This window comes from Podarcis pityusensis, assembly GCF_964106645.2.
Source record: "Podarcis pityusensis genome assembly, chromosome: 3".
NCBI classification, from domain to species: domain Eukaryota; kingdom Metazoa; phylum Chordata; class Lepidosauria; order Squamata; family Lacertidae; genus Podarcis; species Podarcis pityusensis.
In genome coordinates, this window is record NC_138026.1 from 95,688,893 (window position 1) to 95,712,739 (window position 23,847).

Consider the following 23,847-nt stretch of genomic DNA (forward strand, 5'->3'; position numbering starts at 1 on the left):
GTATGTATAAAATCTTCCTAAAAATGATTTACTCTCTGATTCTTAAAGTTCAATCAATAGCGGATGCAGTTATGGTTTAATGAAACATGCTGACGAACAGTAATTACTGAGGAAAATATTTGGCTCATCAAATATATATATAAAGTTTTAGCTCCCTTTGTTAGTATGTTACTGCAAGTGATGTGAGTGAGTGGGTGGGTGGGGAGGTAAGCTCTAGGAATAGCTTGGCGCTGAATTCATTGTCACCTTTGATGACAGTTTAGAATTTAGAGAGTTGATTTAAGGAAAATTGGCAAGGGGGAAGTAGAGAGCAAAGAATAAACTGGATCCAGTCTCTTTAAAGTTTTTGTTTACTGCCTGTCTAAGGCTTTGATAAAGCTCTGTCATGCCCTTATGCTGATTACCTTCATGTAGAACAAGAGGTATTGACTAATGAATGAATGATGTGCGGTCCTTAGCCCTTGCAGTGCTGCCTTTAAAGAGCATTGTCTTTAATGCACAGAAACTTCTCTCTCTCTCTCTTTACAATTCAGGCTTCTCTGCAGAATGTCAAGCAAGGATCGACACATTGATTCTAGCTGTTCGTCATATATCAAGACGGAACCATCGAGCCCCGCCTCCTTGACGGACAGCATCAATCACCACAGCCCTGGTGGCTCCTCTGACGCCAGTGGGAGCTACAGTTCAACCATGAATGGACATCAGAATGGGCTAGATTCGCCACCGCTCTATCCTTCTGCCCCAGGTCTTGGGGGTAACGGTCCTGTCAGGAAACGATATGATGACTGCTCCAGTACCATTGCTGAAGATTCACAAACCAAGTGTGAATACATGCTGAACTCAATGCCCAAAAGACTGTGTTTGGTGTGTGGTGATATTGCATCAGGGTACCACTATGGGGTGGCTTCGTGTGAGGCCTGCAAGGCTTTCTTCAAGAGGACAATTCAAGGTCAGTGCTTGACTACATTTCTCTGATCCAAAGAAGCACAACTCCCCGTTCCTGCTCTTTTTTATTCCTGAAGTTGTTTTGTTACATTTTATTGTGTCCAGTCATCCTAATACCATGTTCCAGTGGAACCTGGAGGCAACTTTATAGGAGTGAGGACTTCCTGATTTAATTCTCTATATTTTTCTTTATTTTGACAGTGAAAGGGTAGGCAAAGATATATTGCAATTGCTTCTCCCACCCTCCTGTCTAATAATAATAATAATAATAATAATAATAATAATTTATTATTTATACCCCGCCCATCTGGCTGGGCTTCTCCAGCCACTCTGGGTGGCTTCCAACAGAATATTAAAATACATCAAACATTAAAAGCTTCCCTAAACAGGGCTGCCTTCAGATGTCTTCTAAAAGCCTGGTAGTTGTTGTTCTCTTTGACATCTGGTGGGAGGGTGTTCCACAGGGAAGGCGCCACTACCGAGAAGGCCCTCTGCCTGGTTCCCTGTAACTTAGCTTCTCGCAGTGAGGGAACCGCCAGAAGGCCCTCGGTGCTGGACCTCAGTGTCCGGGTAGAACGATGGGGGTGGAGACGCTCCTTCAGATATACTGGACCAAGGCCGTTTAGGGCTTTAAAGGTCAGCACCAACACTTTGAATTGTGCTCGGAAACGTACTGGGAGCCAATGTAGGTCTTTCAAGACCGGTGTTATGTGGTCTCTGCGGCCGCTCCCAGTCACCAGTCTAGCTGCCGCGTTCTGGATTAGTTGTAGTTTCCGGGTCACCTTCAAAGGTAGCCCCACGTAGAGCGCATTGCAGTAATCCAAGCAGGAGATAACCAGAGCATGCACCACTCTGGCGAGGCAGTCCGCGGGCAGGTAGGGTCTCAGCCTGCGTACCAGATGGAGCTGGTAAACAGCTGCCCTGGACACAGATTTGACCTGTGCCTCCATGGACAGCTGTGAGTCCAAAATGACTCCCAGGCTGCGCACCTGGTCCTTCAGGGGCACAGTTATCCCATTCAGGACCAGGGAATCCTCCACACCTGCCCGCCTCCTGTCCCCCAAAAACAGTACTTCTGTCTTGTCAGGATTCAACCTCAATCTGTTAGCCGCCATCCAACCTCCAACCGCCTCCAGGCACTCACACAGGACCTTCTCTGCCTTCACTGGTTCTGATTTGAAAGAGAGGTAGAGCTGGGTATCATCCGCATACTGATGAACACCCAGCCCAAATCCCCTGATGATCTCTCCCAGCGGCTTCATGTAGATGTTGAAAAGCATGGGGGAGAGGACAGAACCCTGAGGCAGCCCACAAGTGAGAGCCCAGGGGTCTGAACACTCATCCCCCACCACCACTTTCTGAACACGGCCCAGGAGGAAGGAGCGGAACCACTGTATGACAGTGCCCCCAGCTCCCAGCCCCTCAAGACGGTCCAGAAGGATGTTATGGTCGATGGTATCAAACGCCGCTGAGAGATCCAGCAGAACTAGGAAACAGCTCTCACCTTTGTCCCTAGCCCGCCGGACATCATCAACCAGTGCGACCAAGGCAGTTTCAGTCCCATGATGAGGCCTGAATCCCGACTGGAAGGGATCCAAATAGTCCGCTTCTTCCAGGCGTGCCTGGTCTTACCCACCTCCGAAAGTCAAGAAGCTTTTCAGAGCAGTATTCCATGCATCATCTCAGGGATGGGGAACCTGCGGCCCTCGAGATGTTGGTGAAATACAATTCCCATCATCCCCAATCCTTGGCCATGTTGACTGGGATGGAAAGTGGGAGTCCAATAGTATCTGGAAGGTCACACTCAGATTCCCAATCACTGCCTTGTCTTTTGCATTAGAAGCATGCCACACATTTTGAAGCACAAGGTGGTAAAGTTGGAGCTGATTTAAGGCATATTCTCCTTTATTGGCTTTGTTTCTATTTGTATTAAAAACTAAACCTAACCCAGTATAGTGCTCCTTATCCCCAAAATAGGAGGTGTTGGATTCCAGAGTTAGAAGCCTTACTGCCAGGGTAATAGCCTGAGTTTGGTCTGTCTGCGTTAGTTTCCACCTGTAACAACACCCCTACCAACACTATTATTTGTAGTAGCTACAAGGAAAGATCCTACAGCAGGACTACCTGCAAATGTAGGCTTCAGTCCACCTGCACTATTGGCAACAATTAAACCAGTCTCCTCCTTCTGACAACTATTTGCATGGTTATAATTGAAGTGCTTTCCATGTTGCTAGATCAAAAGTTGCCTAGCAACTGGCCAGCCCTCAGCTTAGACAAAACTACTCAGCTGTGTTGGGGCATCTGGCCCAGCTGTCAGGAAACCACTATTCCCGTGCCATTGACATTTGGAAGGGGATAGAAAAAACAGCATCACAATGAATTGTAATAGTAACAAAACACGTTTAATCAATTTGCTGAATGGCATGGGTGAAGGAAACGGGGAGCCAGGCATCTGTGTTTGGAGAGGCTGCAGACAAGGGATGAATATTACCTTGAATACCAGGCATGGAAAAGAATGTGGTCATGTGTAGCTGCAGGTTTTGTTTAGAGAAACAACTGAGTGAATAAGGGAAGCAGGAACACTTTCTGCATAAGTTTGACTTTCTCCACAAGTAAACTTAAACCCATTCCCAACTCTCATGAGAATGCAGGGACTTGTAATTCCCTAGGCCACACTTCCACATATATCCCCACCCTTTGATGTGCATCTTACTAATATTTGGGTAGGCAACCTTTTTGGCTTTGCAGGCCAGATCCCTATTGGATCCTAGCTTTGCCATCTAAATTTGACAGGTGGGTCAGGCTGCCCACCTATCATTCAGCTGACATCACAGTGACATCAAATGACTGGGCACTTTGAAGTCTTGACATTGGGATTTCAAAGCACCATTCAGGTGCTTTGTGCCCTGTGCAATACTTTAAAGCCTGAGGCTTTGCTGCTTATCAGCTGGTGGGTAGTAAAGCTGAAAGCTGCTTTTGTAAATATCAGTTGCATGAATGAGTTCCCTGTGGGGCCAGAGGTCTCCAAGCCCTTCTCTAAAGTGCCACAGTAGGGGTTTTGTTGTCTTTCCCCTCATTCTGTGAATTATAGTAACAGTTGACTGGAGTGGCAAATTTGTGTGTATGTGATAGAGGGTGAGGATGGGTGGAAGAGATATTATATAGGAAATGACAATATGAGCCTATGACCAATATCATAGATGCAGCCAGGGGAGGTGGAGTTTATTTACCTCTGTTGTCTCAACCGGTGAAGGCATCTTTCAAACTGAAGACAGTACAATGGCAGTGTTGTACCTAGAGACTGTATAGGTGCTAGATCCTGTCACTGCTGTTCTCATGCAAGGAAGGATTAAGCAGAGGTTAGTGGTTGTCCAGGGCTGACAATAGGCGGAACTTAAGAAGAGGCCTTATAAGTCACATCAGTAGTCTATCAGCTCTGTGTTTTCTGCACTCCAGTTTCAAATAGAAGTCTTTCATAGCTCTATCTGGCAATATCAGGAGCTGTATTGAACCTGGTACCTTTTTGCATTCAAAGCAAAAGCTCTGCGGGAGCCCCTATTGTTATGATGTTTACATCCCATAGGTATAAGTGATTTAGCTCCTTGCTGCATTCCTAAGTTTGTAAAAGGTTTCCTTAGCTGCTATAAAATTCTGTGGCATTACCTGGTATGCTCCTGCACAAAGAACATAGCAAAACTCCATACAGTCAATTCCCCATCTGCTCTGGTAACTATAGCATACAGTGACTTTCACCCTCAAAACCTTAATCACAGTTCCTATCTTCTCTGAGTAAACCATCCAGTCAATTTCCCCACCCATAACTCAGTGCCTGCTTAGGGCAAAGCTCAGTTTGCCTTATATGCCCTCTGGGCTCCTCTGCCAGGTGGGATCTCAGCCTAAGGGTGAGTAGCTGATCCATAAGCCAGTGGAATCCTGCTTCTGGGCTAGGAGAGAGGGAGAGGTGGGCAGCAGTTTACCTGCCCAGCCAAAACCTTTGCCATTCACTTCTGTTTGCATGCTGTTAACTCACATTTTCTCTTTTGCCTTAAAAACTGTACCACACATACATACTTACTCCTTGAAGAAGAAGAATCATTGCTGGTGGTTGGGAAAACTTCACCTATCAACTCTTTTAATCTATTACCACTATTGCTGCTGTTCCTCCAAGAAGGGAGATTTTTTTCCCTTGAAAAACCCCCAACATGCTCTTAAGAGTATATACATGCAGTAGCATTAGACCAGGCATCCCCAGACTTGGCTCTCCAGCTGTTTTGGGACTACAACTCCCGTCATCCCTAGCTAACAAGACCAGTGGTCAGGGAATCTGGAAAAACACATTTTGTGAAATTGGCAAGAATTTTATCCTAGGTCTCACAATATTAACTAGTGTGGGAAGTACCCCTAGAGAGTTTGACCCCTGTCAATCAAATGTTAAAGATGATAAGCCAGTGACTGATTCTTGTACAACTCCATTATAAAATATAGAATATTTCCCAAGGAATAGGGGAACTGGAGTTTCATTATTTGCTAACAAACCAAGCAACTTTATTTTGTTTTGTTACATCTTTAGATACAAAATTCTGTGTAGATGCTCCTCTGAATCTAGTGAATGCTAAAGAACTTTATCCATGGACACCAGCAGACTTATAAGTAATATGCCCTAACTCAGCAGCACCAAATTAGAAGTGAGTCTATTGTGATAAAACTTGGAAGGTTTTCAAGGTCCACTAGTGAATAAACTGATAAGTGAACAAATAGTGTTGGCAAATTTCACAAAAATTAATGGACAGACTTAGACTCACTGTTCCTTTCAGTAATCATGGGGTGCGGTGGGGCGTATGTCTGGCCTGTGTTGAAACAGTTGTTACTGGTTGCTTTGTTCTCTTTGGAGTTGAATAGTTAGATCTATGAATGGTGCCATTTTTATCTGTTGCAGAACCAACTTGATCTACAAACCTATGAACACTGTATGATAAATATGATATATCTTCGGTTGCGAGGGTAGTAAACAAAGATAGGACTACTTATGTAAATTCAGATAAGCGTTCCTTTGAAATGAAAACTGTAACGTTTACTTCCTGGCTCCACACAAATTCAGCACCTTCCAAAGTGTGTGTTTACCTAACTCTGAGCTAATGCCATCCTTAGCAAATCCAAACGATATAAAAAATAACTAATTGAGTTGTTTGATCCTATAGGCATTTTTACGTAGCCCTGAGAGAGTGGTTTTTAAATAATAGAGGCCTTGGCTTACCAAATTACATGGACCTTGGCTTCAGTGCCAAGATGGCATACCTGCAGTGAACCTGACACAGTGTCACCTGAATCCATCATTACCTGATTAAATCATTCACCTTCCTTATATAAGTAAAGCCTTTGTATCAGCATTTCCTTCCAAGAATGTTTCAAGCAGGCAATGATGGATCTATTTCACCTGCCTCACGCTATTTCTTGAAATTGATTACTCAACTGAACACTGAAGTAGTTCTCTTCTACCCAAACTTTTAAGTTTTCAGGATTGCTATTATGTGAGTGCACAAAACAACCATGGCTTCTGCCTTATTCCACTTATCTGGGAGTAAGCCTCGTTGAAGTAAGTGGGATTTACTCTTGGGAAGTAAATGCATGGAGAGCATTGTACCGCAAGTCACTCATCTAACTAGATTCAGAGTGTTGCAGATGTGATATGGTTGTGCCTTAGGGCAAAATTACATCAGACCAACAGATCTGTAGAGGTAAAGGACCCCTGACAGTTAAGTCCAGTCACAAACGACACTGGGGTTGCAGCACTCATCTCACTTTACTGGCCGAGAGAGCCAACGTTTGTCCAAAGACAGTTTTTCCGGGTCATGTGGCCAGCATGACTAAGCCGCTTCTGGCAAAACCAAAGCGGTGCACGGAAACGCCGTTTACCTTCCCGCCGGAGCGGTACCTATTTATCTACTTGTACTTTTTAGGGTGCTTTTGAACTGCTAGGTTGGCAGGAGCTGGGACCAACAGATACCTGAATATATTTACCATTTCCTAAGTTTTTTGGCAAATAGCCATGGTGTGTGGAGGATTTCCAAACTGGGAGGCCTTTTTAATCCCTTCTTCCTGCACAGTTTCCACAATTAAAATATCCCCTCTCCATGGCTGCTATTTACCAAAATTCTGTGAAATAGGAGATCTAGTATCTCATCTAATAGCCCTCGTAGCCCTCCTTGATTTGGAGTCAAGGAGAGGGGAGGTGATCCTTCACTTAATTCTGATGGATGCCCAGGATATGGTATGAGATGTTAAGTGCTGTTGAATTAATCAGAAACCCAGAATGTCCAGCATGGCTGCATTTGATTTCAAAAGAAGAAACTTCTGGCAAATGAAATGAAAGAGAAAAAAAGAGTAATTTTTTCAGTGTGCTCAGAAGTTATTTTGAATATACTAAATAGATGATCAGATAAAATATACATGTACAAATAACTCCAGGGAGATGTCAGCTTAGTAAATGAGCAGGGAAAGATATAAAAGCTAAGAAAGCTGTGCTTTAAAAGCCTTGGTCAGATGGGTAAATAAAGGGGTCACAAACTCTGCCAAAAACAAACATAAGAAAAAGCCAAGCAAGCAAGCAAGCAAGCAAGCAAATAAATAAATAAATAAATAAATAAATAAATAAAACAAATAAGTGTACTTACTTATGAAGTGTACTGTATACACTTTTGATAGCCCCACAACAAAAAGGATATAATGGAGATAGAAATTATGCTGAAAAATGACAGCCAGAATGATTCACTATTAGGGGCACATTCCATATGGAAATAGGGGGAAGCATTTGAAGTGTTTAATTTAGATTACTGGTTTAGAGTTGGAGAGAGACAGCATAGAGCAGGTGTGAGAAGTCCTCCCTGCCTCCCTTGAAATCTGCATTTCCTGCGGAAAGTGATCAATGCCTGTATGCCACTGATGGGCAGAGCTAAGGACAAAAGAGGAATGGAAGGAAAAGAGTTCCTCAGCGGAACTCTGCAGCCAGACACCTGGAAATCTCCAAGTTCCAGATTCTGAAGACTTGTGTTCCATATTTGGACCATGATCTGGAGGTTCCCCATTCCTGCCATACAGCTTTGTTAGATTAGTAATGACATGGGGATATATATTGCCCTCTGTCTTCATAATGCTAGAATTTGAGGGTCACTGGTGAAATCGTTGGCAGTAGATTCAGGACAGACAAAAGAAAATACTTTCACAATGTATAATTTAACTGATGGAATTACTGCCATAAGATGCCACAAGACTAAGCTTATCCTTAGGTAACATTAAACAGGCATCAGAAAATTTATGGAAGATAGGTCTAATGCATAGATATTGACTAACAAGCTGGGACATCTATCATTTATTTATTGTTTAGTCAACTTACAGACTACTTACTATATATAAATATATTGAGCTGGCTTACAGTGATGAGTCAAAGTCTCGAAAAGTCCAAAGAGCCAAGAAGTCTAAAAGAGCTCAATACATATATACAAATAATATAAATAACCAGCAAATAAAGTCATCATAACTAAAGGACAACACTTGGACTGTAAAATACTGAAAATAATAACCAGTACAAGTCAGCAGTTGATAGTCAGGAAATTCTCAGACAAAAAGATACATTATTTTTTTTAGAAAGTAGTTGAGACATGCTGTGGATGGAGCCTCCTGAGCAGTAGGGGGTGACAACATTCTAGAGAACAAAGAAGGCCCACTTCTATATTGCCACTAGATGGCAATCTGTGAGTCACGGTTCATCCCCTGGAGTCTCTTCCAATCTCACTGACTGCACTTGCCTATATTAGGCAATCTGCTAATTACTTGGTCCCAAGTTTATTGATGCTTTTGAATTATGGTGCTGGAGGAGACTCTTGAGAGTCCCATGGACTGCAAGAAGATCAAACCTATCCATTCTTAAGGAAATCAGCCCTGAGTGCTCACTGAAAGGACAGATTCTGAAGCTGAGGCTCCAGTACTTTGGCCACCTCATGAGACGAGAAGACTCCCTGGAAAATACCCTGATGTTGGGAAAGATTGAGGGCACAAGGAGAAGGGGACGACAGAGGACGAGATGGTTGGACAGTGTTCTCAAAGCTACCAGCATGAGTTTGACCAAACTGTGGGAGGCAGTGGAAGACAGGAGTGCCTGGCGTGCTCTGGTCCATGGGGTCATGAAGAGTAGGACATGACTAAACAACAACAACAACAAGAAGAAGAAGCTTAGGATGCAGTATTCTCCTGTGTCCCAGTTGTGACTAAACAACAACAATGAGCTTAGGATGCAGTATTCTCCTGTATCCCAGTTTCTGAAGGTCGTAGAGCAGGAAAAGGCTCTTGCCATCGTGTCCTGCTTATGAGCTTTCTGGAGGGATCTGGCAAGCCAGTGTTGGAGGCAGGCTGGTGGACTAGATTGGTCTGATCCTGAAGGAACCTTATGCAATATTCTGTACAAGCCACAAGGATAGTCTTCCTGTGTATATTGAACCTATTATTGCTGTTGTGATTGCACAGAGTAATCTTGTTATGCCCACATTATTTCTCCAGCGGTTGCCTGCTACCTTGTTTATACAAAGGCAAATGGCTGCATTGCTTGTCCAGCACTATTTTTTCTAGCGCTTGAGATCGCCAAATCTGTCTCATAAGTTTAATTTTCTTTGCTATTTTTTCTGCTGTCCTTCTCATGTCTATAGCACACATCTCTACACACTATACATAGAGAAGGAGTACCGTGCTATGAGTGCTGGATCAACTTGCATGGATATCGGCCAAAGAATAAAATTTGGCTGGAACATACTTTGTTTGGTCATGCAGAAAGGCCTCTCTGATTACTGGGCAATAGCACAAGAGTGTAGCTTGTGCCTGGCCCTTTAAAGCCAATGAGAAATATTGGAAAGAAGAAGCATGGCTTATTAATAGCACAGAAGACAGTAGCCCTGGTCAGTGCCATTATTATTATTAGAGCTGTCACTGCTTTGAACTTTGATTTTGTTACATGCACAGCTGGCCTGCAGAACTCAAATCAGAAGCCATGCATCTGTAGTCTTAGTCAATAAATAAAATTAATAACCATCTCACCGACTCTTGGAAGTTTTCATCATCAGTGAAAAGCTTGGAGCAGCCCCAGCAGTTGGTTATCCAGCCTTTGGATGAACACCTTAAGTGAGGGAAATCATACTACCCCACTAGGTATTTAGTTTCATTGTCTAATTACTCTTGCCATTCTGGTAATGTTTAACTAAAATCAACCCTCCTGTAACTTAACTGTAGCCCTGGCTTCTGGGGCATCAGAAAACAAGTCTTTAGCTTCCTCTGTGCGATGGCCTTTTAGATATTTGAAAAGTGTTATCACATTCCCCCCTTATTCTTCTCTAAACAATAGTTCACACAGTTGTACCTTGGATCCCGAACGCCTTGGTACTCGTCCGTTTTGGCTCGTGAACGGCACAAACCCTCACAAAAGTGAGTGTTCCGGTTTGCGAACGTTCTTTCAAACTCGAACATCCGAAGGGGCTTCTGCAGCTTCCGATTGGCTGCATGAGCTTCCTGCAGCCAATCGGAATCCACGCAATGGTTTTGGAAGTCGAACGGACTTCTGGAACGGATTCCGTTCGACTTCCAAGGTACCATTGTACTTATATTTTGATACATTGCTCATAAACTCTTTCACCTTGGTCACTCTCTTTCAAGGCTGCTTTCTCCCTAACAACCTGGTTTAAGTTGAACTTGTACCCAGGTTCCATTCTTCATTGCAAAAGCCTTTTTTAAAAAAGCATGTCAGAAAACCAACATGGAATTTTTACATATACCGTAATTCATTTTCACCACCTCCATTGCTGGAGGCTTAACTTAAACTTTCAGTAGTCATACCCTTGAACAGACCAAAAACTTTCTGTATTTAGGACTTACCTTCCATTATACTAAGTCTTGGAACACTCATTGGCTGTTTACTTCCCAAATAGTGGAGGTGAGCAAACTGGCAATGCTCCCTTTCTTTCATACACAGGGAGGTCAGTATATTCCCTCAGTCTTAAAAGTATTAAATGCGAAATCTGCATCACTATTATATGCTTCCAACGTTTGGTACCATGGCTGTTTTCCTAAGCTTGATACATTTCAATCAAAGTTTCTGCTGTCCTTACTTCAGGTACCAAATTGGGAACCAAATTCAAATTACATTTCAAAAGGTATACAGTGGTACCTCGTGTTATGTACTTAATCCATTCCAGAGGTCCGTTCGTAACTGGAAACTGCTCGTAACATGAGGTGCGCTTTTGCTAATGGCGTCTCCCACTGCTGCCGTGCTGCCGGAGCACAACTTCCGCTCGCATCCTGGGGCAAAGTTCGCAACAAGGGGCATCTACTTCCGGGTTAGCAGAGTGCGTAACTCGCAGCATTCGTAAGGGGGACGGTATGTAACATGAGGTACCACTGTACCCATGCAGTACAAACATATTCCTAATCTCTTAGTTAACTTTGTTTAGCAGGAAAATGTATCTGGGCAGACAGCGATGAGCCACTGGGGATGGGGAAAGAGCCATTCTGGAGCCTAGAAGAGTATATTGCTTCTTCCAGGAGCAATGTATTTCCTGTTCAAGTGCTAGTCTGACAATTGCACAGAGCACGGAGGAAACTGATTTTTCTTGCTTCCGCACATTCATGTATGACATGCCATCTTGCAGTGAGCACTCTCAGACTATGCACCTGCTATTTAAGGAAGAGTGCAATCCCATCCAGAACATGATTCCTAATTTCTAGACCCAGATGCCACCTACCCACAGTGTCACAACTCAAGCGTCATCAACTCAAGTTTGCCTCCCCTTCTTTGATTTTGTGTGTGTCCAGTTTTTAATAGGGACTAATTTTGTTTGTAGAACCATATGTCATTTTCCTTTGTCCCTCTTAAGAAAATAAAACCATTGCTTGAAATTTCACAAAAACACTAAAAATAAGCATTCCTGGGTATGTGGAGCAAGAACAGAAACTCTAATCTGACACAGATCTCATTGCATTTTCACAACACAGGGCTTTGTCCTAGTGAATATATTGTTATTGTAAGATGTAACACTACATTATTCACGTCTTAAGTGCCAAACTGTAAAAGTCCATCGTGCCACTGAAAGGAAGATACAAATTGTGCCCTGGCACTCTGTTATTCTCTCAGTCAGCTAGATGCAAGAATATAAAATTGTCAGTGAAAAAATTATATCGCCTCCAAACTAATTGTACAAAAGTCTTTTTAAAATAAGTAACCAGCATGCAGGGCTCTCTGAAAGTCAGCCAGAAGAGATTATAAACTGCTCTATCATTCTTGTCAGCTCTAGTAAAAGCCTTAAGCTGCCCAGCTGATTTTGTGTAAAGTAGGTTCATTCAAGTTTGCACCATGTACAGGTTTGCCCTCATTTAGTGTGTCTAGTTACAGAAATATTTATTTTTTATTTATGTCATAAAATTTATATAACGCCTGATTGCAAAAAAACCCAACCCACCTCAAAGTAGTTTACAAGAAGAATAAAACAATGAAATTATCAGTAAAAACAAACAAACCCAGCTAGAAGCAGCTATTTAAAATGTTCAAAAATTAATTAAAATCAACAGTAAGCTAAAAACTAGATTAAAGCACATGCCAACATTCTACATATTTGGATAGATTTGTCCAGACAGAAACATTAGTAGGTGCCAAAAAGAGTGTATTGTTCTTCTTGACAGCCTGTAACATTTGTATACATCTTAGTCTACATATCAATGGAGAGAAAACTTATAGGCAGATTTTCTAGAGGTTCTTCAAAGACATTTTGATGTCTCTATAGCAGGGCTGATTAACTTGTGAGCCTCCAGATACTTGTCTGATTACCAGCTATCCTCAGCCAAGGCCAGCATAACCAGTAGCTGGGGATGGTGGGTGTTACAGCCTAACAAAAATCCTGAGGACCACAGGTTAGCCATCCCTGTTCTACAGTTTGTAATAAACTAAAGAAGAACAAGACAATAAAAGAAACCTTAGATATTCAGGGTACATGAAATTTGAACTCTTATTTAAATCTATGTAATAGTGGAATGGATGCATGGAACAGCACAATTTTAGTATAACATTCTTTTTCATTTTTAAGACAAGTACAAAAAATGAAATAGGACTTTCAAGGGCATTTTATTTGTGCAAGCATGGAACTTTGTTACCAGATAATCTACTCCAGTGTCTATGAAACAATGGATCCTTGATCCATGCTTAAAGCTTTTAAAAACTGGTCATATTTGGGAAATGTTGGAAAATTTGGACTAGTGGTTCAGTATAGATCAACAGAACCACATATTTAAGAATGCATTCATCGTGCTAGTTTTATTTTACCCCTGCTTGGAAGGATCAGTTTTCTCTAGTGACATTGTGGTAGCAATTCACATTTTTCTGGCATTGGCTTGTGAGATGCATCTTTGTAAAAAATAAAATAAAATCGAAAAACTGGGATCCACATGGGTTGACAAAACAGAAATGTAAGTGAGAATTGCACTATGTGAAATGGTTATATTATACCAGAAAATGGGGAATGGAACTCAGCCCACCATGTGGCTTTTGGCCAAGCATCAGCACAAATAGAAATACCACTTACATACTAGTCAAATATGAAGTTGGTTTCTTCTCCCTGATACCAATACATAACCACCTCCATACACCTTCTGGCTCAGGGAAGTTTAGGAAATGACTGGCACCTGATATTCAGCTGGAACTTCAGGCTGCATCTCATCTTTTATGCCGTGTTCATTGTTGCTACCACCTGTTGATATACATCAAAGCAGTTGAATTTCTAACTGGGCACTTCTTGATTTTCCTGTGCCTGTAATGTGAATGTAAAATATATGTTGCTTAGAACAGATGTTTAATTTAAAAATAGCTCTGTGGCACTATTTATTCTTCATTAGCAACAGTTGCACATGCACACAATAGAGAGAAGTTCAAAGGCGCATTTTGTTGTTGTGTGAAAATGTGCTTGAGACAGTATCACATGCCAAAATAGGCAAAGCAGGATTGTTCCCTGACTTGAAAAGAAATGGCTACGCTCACCCTATGTAAACACACTCTGTTAATGACTGGCTTTTCATAATAACCTAGGGCCAAACTAGATATGACATCAAGCGTACCTTTATCAACCATGCCAAGGTTTTTACAAGAATTAACATGAAGTGTTAACCTGATCAGGATCATGGCAGGGTAGGAAAGGATTAAATCCTCCCTCTCTGCATGTTGTAGTTCCAATGCAAACCATATTTAGCTTGGTGCTTTCAATATACGTTAGATTATATGCTCAGGATTGTGGGTGCTTGATTTCATCTTGAGTCAGGCATACTATAAGCTGCACAGTAACCCAAACGTATGTGCAGTGTTTCAAATGATGGAACCACGAAATCTGCTAGAGGCAGACAAGACAGTGAAGTTCATATTTGGGGAAAGGAAAGCTTTGCCCCACATGTTAGATTGCTGAAAGGGGAGGGGGAGTATATTCCACATTATATAGGATCCTTAACATGTTTTCTCTAAAGTATACTCTATTAATTTTGATGGATTTAATGTTCAAGGAAGTAGATTAAGAATTACAGCCTTGCTTTAACTTCCAGTGTACCATTCAGTTATAATTTGTATGTGAAAAGTGTATTCCCCCCGCCCTCCAAATAACCACAGGATCCAACAGTGTGGTGGTGGTGATGGGGCTACGTGTATCAAGATGGGAGAAGCCTTACATCCCTTCATCCTCTTCTGACACCACCCATGCAAATTCATTGAATTATTGTGCTCCTCCCGGTGGCTGTGTATTCCACTTCTGTAGTGGATTTGGCTGACTTACACAGACCAGATAAGATGGTGCAAAATATTTCAGTTCCCAGCCCCACCCCAATATGTGTTGAGTTAAAATACTAATTTAGTGCGCTGTTTCTGCTGAGCATTTAAATTTTACGGCATGTGGGGCTCTCTTACCACAAATATATAACTATTTTGCAACATCAGTGGCATGCATAGTATTATTCTTTGTTGAGTTAGCAGTTGCAAAGCATTTGAATCTTTGTACAATCCTGCAATCCGCTAATGTGATATTTAATGAGGAGACATCAGTCTGGAGAAAGGTAGTCAATATAAATCAGTGTTTACAAAGTGTGATTAACTCTGAAATATTTCATCACTGCTGTGGTCCCAGGCAGACTCTATGCTAATTACGAGAATCTGTGCATGTTTCAGGGGACTTCCGTGGACTCTGAGTGCAGCAAACATGGAGCAGCAAAATTGCAATTATGCCTGGACTGTCTCTGATGACAATTTATGCATTTGGTGTGATGACCTCCCACTTCCCAAGAGAGCAATAAACAGAATGCATTTTCATTAAGATACTAATGCACTTAATCACAGGGGGAAAGGGTTAGAAAGTAACAAAATACCTTTAAAGCGAGATGGGGCAGCGCTGATGAGGAGAGACGTTTTTATTCTTCCCCTGAAGTACTAACATCACAAACAGCATCATTCTGAGTGTAACTGTGAATTTCAGGTTATGTACAAATACAGCAAACAGCTGAGCTTATACTACAAATATTGCATTGGGCAAGTTAAGAAAAAGAATCCTGCTAGATCCATCAAGCCTAGTATCTGTTTCCTACACTGGCCTATGTGATGCCTCCAGGAAACAGAGCATTATTTTGTTTAACTCTGTTATTATTTATTCATGTTGTTGTTGTTGTTGTTGTTGTTGTTGTTGTTGTTGTGCCCCCCCCCCATGGAACACTCTCCAGTGAGGCCTGCTTGGCAACAACTCTTATTATATCTTTGGTTGTATGTTGCTTTGAGGGGAAAAAAATTTTTTTGGCTCCTAGTTAAAACCAGTCTCTTCTCATAAGCATCTGATGTAATATGCTGAATTGAATACTATGGCTTATATGATGTGGTTGCTTCTTTCAGAAGCTGCTAATATTAATGTTTTCTTTTTGGAGGTCAGTTTGGGTTTGGTTGTGTTAATTATTTATGTCTTTTTTATATTTATGCTTTAAATTTGCTGTATGTCATCTAGAGACTGGTGTTAGGGGAATAAAAAAACAAAGTACACTTTTAGCAATAAAGATACTTTTTTTGCAATATCTATGCTTCTATGACAAGAACTTGATTGCTAATAATCCTCAATGGTTTCCTCTTTTTTTTCTTCACCCTGAACGCCACAGGTAACATAGAATACAGCTGCCCAGCAACAAATGAATGTGAAATTACAAAACGCAGACGCAAGTCCTGCCAAGCCTGTCGTTTTATGAAGTGTCTAAAAGTTGGCATGCTGAAAGAAGGTAAGGTGGATTGCGTCTTAAGTACTTGTTTAATAGTTGTGAGCTGACCTGAGTGCTGCTTGGATTTCAGAAGGCCAGGAGATACATTTGCTTTTTGTAGAAATAACTAAAACAAAACAAAGCAATTTATCTTCCCAAAACAATGCTGAGAACTGCAGTCCAGTTCATGCACAACAGTCAGTCGGTGTGATCCCCACCAAGCGTGGGACCTACTGCTGAAAATGCTCTGGGGTTTGTTGTAATGTTACAGCAAAGTACAAATCCAGTATAAGAGAACTAGAAACTGGAAGCAGAACTAAATAGAGCCAGCACTACTTATTTCCCTCTAATACAAATACCTTCTTGAAACACTAATCGCCTAAAAGTCTGGAACAAACTGGCCAGATGGTATTCCTTAGAGGAGGAGTTCTAAAGGGCAGTGCCACTGTGGAAAAAGTCCTAGAAAAGCAATGTGCTGAATCTCCAGAAGTTGTCATGATCGTAAGGGAAAGACATTCCTTTAAGCACCCAGGACGCAAACCATTTGGGCTTTTAGGATCAGAACTAGCTATTCGAATTAAAATTACAGGTGTGTCACAATAGAACAAAACTGTTTTCTTTTGTTTGTTGTTCTACTTTATTTTTGAGGTTTGTTTGTGCTCATCTTCTATCAGAGATGCATCCGGGTCTCAGTGTGTGCCATAAATTTCTGCTCTTATCTAGTGAAATCAATATTGAGCTGTCCCAATAAAGAATGCTGTGTGTTGAGTAGTTGCTTTAAGGTGCAGTTTGCAGTGAAAAATAATTTGATTTTCAGTTTAGAAAGTGAAACTCACACTTTTTACTGCACATAATCAGTTTCCCCTCAACTGCTGTTCCAGAAAGAATATGGGCTGACAGAGATGGCAGAAAAAATTAGGCCTATCACACACCTACAGACATATTCTTATTGGATTATACTTACTAAGAATAAACCTCATACTGTGTGTGGTTGCTTTGGCAGACGCTATGATCATGTGAGCCAAAGCCTGCTGCCTTTAGTCTTACTCCGGAAAAAAGCCTGACTAATTCAGTGGATTTTGCTTCACTAAGAGATACAGGATTTGCCTTTTTTATTCAGAACTGGATAGGGCTTCATCTGTGTGGAACACCTAATTTGTTTCATACCACAAAATTGTATTATGAAAACCTTAATGGAAGTGTTAGATGAACATGAAAAAACATACTTGAATATGAGTTCTTTTCAAACAGACTGCACTGTTCAGCATACTTGGCCAGCTGGAATAGAAAACCATTGTTAGGGCTGACTCACAATACCATTTAGCGTGATGCTATTGTTTTTGCCACCATGTAGTGAAATGATTTTAAATTAACCGAAGTTCCCCATGACATCCAAACACAGGAACTGTTTAAACTATGGTTAGTGTGAACAAGCCATAATATGAAAGCACAGATTGATTATGGGGAACCGTGGTTAGTTTAAAATTAAATGCGGAAGTCTTTATCTCCTTTTCCCAGTGTGAAAAAAGAGAAGAATGGAAAGTGGAGCAAGCGTACCACAGCTCATTCTCATAGTAGGAAACCATAGTTTCCCATTACATCTGAATTGAGACAATGTTTTTCTGAAAGTAAATAAAAATGAAAGAATTAGTCATAATCTTTAGAAAAACCGAGTACTCGAGGGTAGTCTTCACACTTTCCATTTGCTACCAGTAGCATTACAAATCAGAAAAATCAATTCTGAAGGCAAACTTTTCTGGATTTTCACATTATGAGATAATTGGCCTTTGACTTGGGTGGCGCTGTGGGTTAAACCACAGAGTCTAGGACTTGCCGATCAGAAGGTCGGCGGTTCGAATCCCCGTGATGGGGTGAGCTCCCGTTGTTCGGTCCCTGCTCCTGCCAACCTAGCAGTTCGAAAGCACGTCATGTGCAAGTAGATAAATAGGGACTGCTCCGGCAGGAAGGTAAACGGTGTTTCCGTGCTCTGCTCTGGTTTGCCAGAAGCGGCTCAGTCATGCTGGCCACATGACCTGGAAGCTGTACACCAGCTCCCTCGGCCAATAAAGCGAGATGAGCGCCGCAGCCCCAGAGTCGGCCACGACTGGACCTAATGGTCAGGGGTCCCTTTACCTTACCTTTAAACATGGGTTTGATACATCAATATTATGCTCATGAGAAATGCTAGAAGTTAAGAACAGACTAGAGACCAGGGCTGTGTATCACATCAGGTTGAGAACATGCAGCAGTGCCCACCTTTGCTAACGTGACCGTACTATGATTCTTAGGGGCCAATTTCAGAGGCTAACAGGAGGTGTCACCCTTTTTCACTCCTTGGCTCCACTATTCAGTCTGCTCAGGTTGTGATGGTGCTTGTTTATATCAAGACACATCACACAGCTCAATGTGTTTTTGACACTATTCTTTTTCACTACTACTAGAATGCTGATGTGTGGATTTTTATTTAAGATCTGTGAAATAGAGCCAATCTCTATTGGGGGGGATGTTAAGTGAAGTTTATCATTTCTATAAAAATGTTGGTTACACGGGACTTACACAGGATTGACTCACTGTGTCTCCAATGTGTTTTTAATGTATAGAACAAAGATTTTAATCCCATGCAGCATGTCAGATATCATGCTGGATGAAATCTATTCAAAGGTAAACCTGCTCAATTCAATTACCAGTAAGTAATAAAATTTACTGTTACATCCGCCACATTGGCTGCATCAGTTGTTACAAGCTGATGGCACAGTGTGACTAAAAACTGACAGCCTAAATCTATTTACTTTATTTTTTTTAAAAAGAAATTAACTACAATACCTGAAATAAAATCAAATTTCAGCAGCTTTGATGGAAACCTCTCTCTTCTTGAACTTTACTTGAGAACAACATTCACTGTGCTTCTTATGTAAACTTTTGCACTAAAGCAATTGGGAATTAGTCGTAACAGAAAAAGAGCCCAGGTGAATTGGACCAAAGCCAGCATACTGCTTTCCATGCCCAGCAAGATACCAATTTGAAATGCCATATACTTGGGAAACACTTTTGACCTTTTCATTACAAAATTCCCACTGCAGAATGAAGTCATATGTGTGAGAGTACCTTTCTGACTGTATATAATATAGTGTGGAATGCAGCTACTGGGCTCCTCAAAGGATCATCCTACAATGCAGTACCTCTTTTGTGGTTGCCAACATGGTACCTAATCCAGTTGAAGGTTTTACTTCTGGCTTTTAAGATTATTTGAAATAATGCCTTCTTTCCTATGAACCTGCTCATTTATTAAGATCTTTGATGGTTCCATGGCCTGCTTTGGTCTATCTAGCAATAACCACATTCTTAAAATGGCACCTATAGTATGGAACAGTCTCCTCCCAGCAGAGAGCCTCTAAGCATCTTCAGTGATGTATTTTTGCAGGGAATTAAAAACCTTTTTTCGTTCTCCCAAGTCTTTACTGGACCTTAATTCTTCCATGCAGTGATTCCCTTTTTATTTATGTATTTAGTTTACTACTTTGTGGTATATAAGATAATTTATTATTTATACCCCGCCCATCTGTCCGGGTTTCCCCAGCCACTCTGGGCGGCTCCCAATCGAATATTAAAAACACAATACAGCATTAAACATTAAAAACTTTCCTAAACAGGGCTGCCTTCAGATGTTTTTTAAAAGTAGGATAGTTGCTTATTTCCTTGACATCTGATGGGAGGGCATTCCACAGGGCAGGCGCCACTACCGAGAAGGCCCTCTGCCTGGTTCCCTGTAACCTCACTTCTCACAGTGAGGGAACCACCAGAAGGCCCTCAGCACTGGATCTCATTTATTAAACGTGTATTTTGGTATGGTTGATTGTATAGTTGTCCACTGCTTTGATACATAATGTGAAAAGTGGTGTATAAGTCTTTTAATAAATAAACCATAGAAATAGACATTGCTTATAGATATCGCTTCAGGTGGAACCCAAAACTAACTATTGAAATGAGGAGTGTTCCTATTAAGGCTTCCCGCCAGCCATATCACCTTCCAGGATACTTCATTCAGTTCCATTTCTCCACCACCACCTGTTATTTTTCTTGTAGCAGTCAGCTAGCACTCTGTGGCCGCCGAGCATGCTCAGTTCTCATTCCCTTCCTTGGTTTGCTCTTCTAAAGGTTTTTTGTTCTTCTGCAAACCTTGGGGTTTCCCCAGAATTTCTGTGTTGGTGATGCCATTTTGGCTACGCAAGGATCAACATTTGGAGAATGACTTTGATATTGGTAAGATATAAGCCAATATACATGTCTAGGGCAAAATCATACTCTTTTATCTCACACTTTCTCTAAGGCGTTTGCAGGGGGAGAGATATTTATTTATTCAGTTATGTATTTTTCCGAACCAGTCCTGTGGGTGCTCTGGGTGGTAAACGATAAAGCAATAAAATACAGCAATAAAATGCAACCACTGAAATCTAAACACTGAGCACAGCAAGCAGACACCAGCCTATACAGCTAAATAAAAGCATACAAATATTATTACCAACCCCAGACAGAAAATGTCTTGTGGGCAAAAGAGTTCTCACCAGCTACCTAACATAGCCCAAAAAACTGGCTACTTGGAGCTCCTTAAGAAATTATGATGTTTGCCCCTCCAGGGTTTCTGTAATCTATTCTGACAACTCTATTTGACAGAGTGCTCAGCAGAAATGAGAGGCAAAAGGTTGAAGGGGAGGGGCAGAGGAACAAAAGAAGAGAAAAAACAATGACACAATATTTGTGTCAAGAGTCATCAACTTCAGTGTCCGTATACAAATGAGAGAGTAACCTGTAGTTATTGGGACATAACAGGTGTTTGCTTTGCATCTCAGAACACTTTTCCTTCTAGATGGAGTCAGTTTCTTTCGTTATTTAATGAATGTGTGTGCTGCCCTTCAACCAATTGGTTCCCAGCATAATGAACAATAAAACATTAATATGCAAGCAGGCTCCTCAGGGAGGGGGGGGTCCACAAATGACACACCGCCCCTCAAAATATCCTCCCTCCAGATGCCACCACTTCATCTTGGAACCTCTTTGGCAGGCCTCAACACATGGGAACCATCTTGTACCACATAGTATAGTATTTAGAGAATCAGGCTGGGTATATTTGTCTAAAAAGGCTTTCTTAGCCTGCTGTTGCTATGGACTGCTCATTTACACATTATTATTTTTTTACTGGCAGTAATGACCAAGATATTTCCTGTGTATTAGTGCCTATGCACCTACAGTTGCTATCTTTAATTACTTATGCTCTGCTGTCATTTGAAAGTCTTGAGATCTCTCTTAGTGGCTGGCCAGACTCATTTGTTATCTGAGGAACTGATGCATGTTCACTAATTGGATGGTATACCATAAGTTCATTTGATAATCAATCAGCACTGAGACAGGAGAGAAATAGCTTTGTTTTTGTTTATTCCTCAGAGTTCCTTGTAAGTCAACATCAAGCACTCTGTAGCTGATTAAAACACACAGGATAACAACATGCAGGCTTTGCCATTTAGTTCTAAATTGAACATGAGATTTTCAGGTGGTGTAAATATGGGCAACACTATCAATTCAGTAGCTAACACATTTTTTTTAGTAACACCAACAAAACTATAATATGATGTACAGTACTTGCCTTACCCCAGTAATGGATGTTAACTTGTAATAGATATTTTCCCAAGGTGAGTACTGGGTGGGTGAGCTATGGGTGCAACAGCAGAGAATATTGCTATGTAACATGAGAGTTCCATGATTGAATTTGTCACTTTTTTTATTACTTTGGCTACAAGTTTTTGAATGACTGGGATAAGGGTACAGAGGGTATCAGTGGTACAGAGCATGTTTTCATGCAGAAGTTCCTAGGTTCAGTCCCTGGCATCTCCTGACTGAAACCAGTCAGTGCAGACCAGGGATGGGAAACCTGTGACCCTCGAGTTGTTGTTGGACTGCATCTCCCATCATCCCTGACCATTGACTGTGCTGGTTTCGGCTGATGGGACTTGGAGTCGAACAATATTTGGGGTGCCACAGACTTCCTATCGTTGATGTAGACAATACTGAGCTTGATGAACTTGTGGTCTGGTATTGTATAGAACAGCATCCTATGCTCCTAGGTACAGTGGTACCTCGGGTTACATACGCTTCAGGTTACATACGCTTCAGGTTACAGACTCTGCTAACCCAGAAATAGTGCTTCAGGTTAAGAACTTTGCTTCAGGATGAGAACAGAAATCATGCTCCGGCGGCGCGGCAGCAACAGGAGGCCCCATTAGCTAAAGTGGTGCTTCAGGTTAAGAACAGTTTCAGGTTAAGAACGGACCTCCAGAATGAATTAAGTACTTAACCTGAGGTACCACTGTATTCTGAACTGATATAAAGTCCATTTCACACACAAAAGGGGAGGAGGGCTAATTCTTTGCCCCTAATTTCTGTTCCCGTGTAGTTGAGTTCAAGAAAACATGCAGGATTAACAGCTTAAACCCAGAAGGGTTCTCTACCATAACTATAATAGGAGCATTGTATGTGTGTGTTTCAGATTATTCAGTATGTGGGTAGTTGGTTAAGACTCCCTGTGTCATGGTCAAATTCTGACTTAAAAAATAATAATCTACATATGTATGTTCATATGTGGTTTATTTAAGCCCTGAGCTACTGGTGAAATACATAAATCTCCGTAAAAAGGTTCAGCACCATGTATTCAGTCAGCTATAAGCAAATGTACACATAGAATGTGTTACAAAAGAATGTAGGCAGTCATGCTCCCAAACACTATATGCATAAGCAACCTAAGACTTTGTAAATAAAAATGTGTTATCACCTTCTACGTTTTGAAGTCATGCTGTGGGTGGGGTGTGGGGGGGAGAAACTTATTTAATAGCATTCTTCATAGCAAGCTCTCCTTTGCAAAGAACCCGTGCATAATAGATTGCCAAGGTAAATTTCTTTCACAGTCTAATACTCTGCCAAGTTGAAAACAGAAGTGATTGTGTGAGAAAAGGTAACTATTGCCTTCAGAAACTGGAAAGAAGAAAAAGGAAATGCTTTTAAAGATATTCAAGAAAAAAAATATTTCTAAATGGATAGGTAAAAGAAATGAATTTACCTCAGTGATATTTCTTGCCTTCTCTCCTGTAATAAAATACTTAAGCAGCACTTGAATGTAAAAAAATTAAGCAACAATGCACTTTCTATTTGGGTATATTCTTAAGCAATTCTGACTTTCCAACTGCTCTTAAGGGATTTTATTTCAAGCACAGGTTACTGGATACATGAATACTGGATTTTAATTCACCCACAATTTGATCTAAATTCCTTTGAAACAACAGAAACTACTCACTGAACTACAGCTGGCCATGTTGTCACCTCTTAACAAGACTGTGAACTGGAAAAGACCGATAACAGATAAGAGAATGCATAGGCAGGTTGCTGGCAAGCTTGCTGCACAATAGATGGTGCAATGAGTTTCTGCTAACATAACTGTTGTGTTGGATTTCTCTGTTGCACAACATTAAAACTCACCTGTCTGCTTATGCAAGAGCCCTTGCACTAGCAAACAGAATGTTGGATACAGCCCTGTGGCTCCAGAGCTTCTCCTGGAATGTCCCTAGA

The 23,847-nt window shown here is 41.3% G+C and overlaps 1 protein-coding gene across 21 annotated transcripts in view; it reads left to right on the forward strand.

Annotated features, from left to right (window-relative positions):
- ESRRG (estrogen related receptor gamma) overlaps positions 1-23,847 on the forward strand; it is a 483,548-nt gene that overhangs the window by 329,663 nt on the left and 130,038 nt on the right. For all 21 annotated transcript variants that reach the window (XM_081000562.1, XM_081000567.1, XM_081000563.1 and 18 more), the window contains 2 exons: positions 534-949; positions 16,141-16,257. In XM_081000562.1, the coding sequence (XP_080856688.1) occupies positions 534-949; positions 16,141-16,257 (533 nt within the window). The remainder of the gene's footprint in view (positions 1-533; positions 950-16,140; positions 16,258-23,847) is intronic.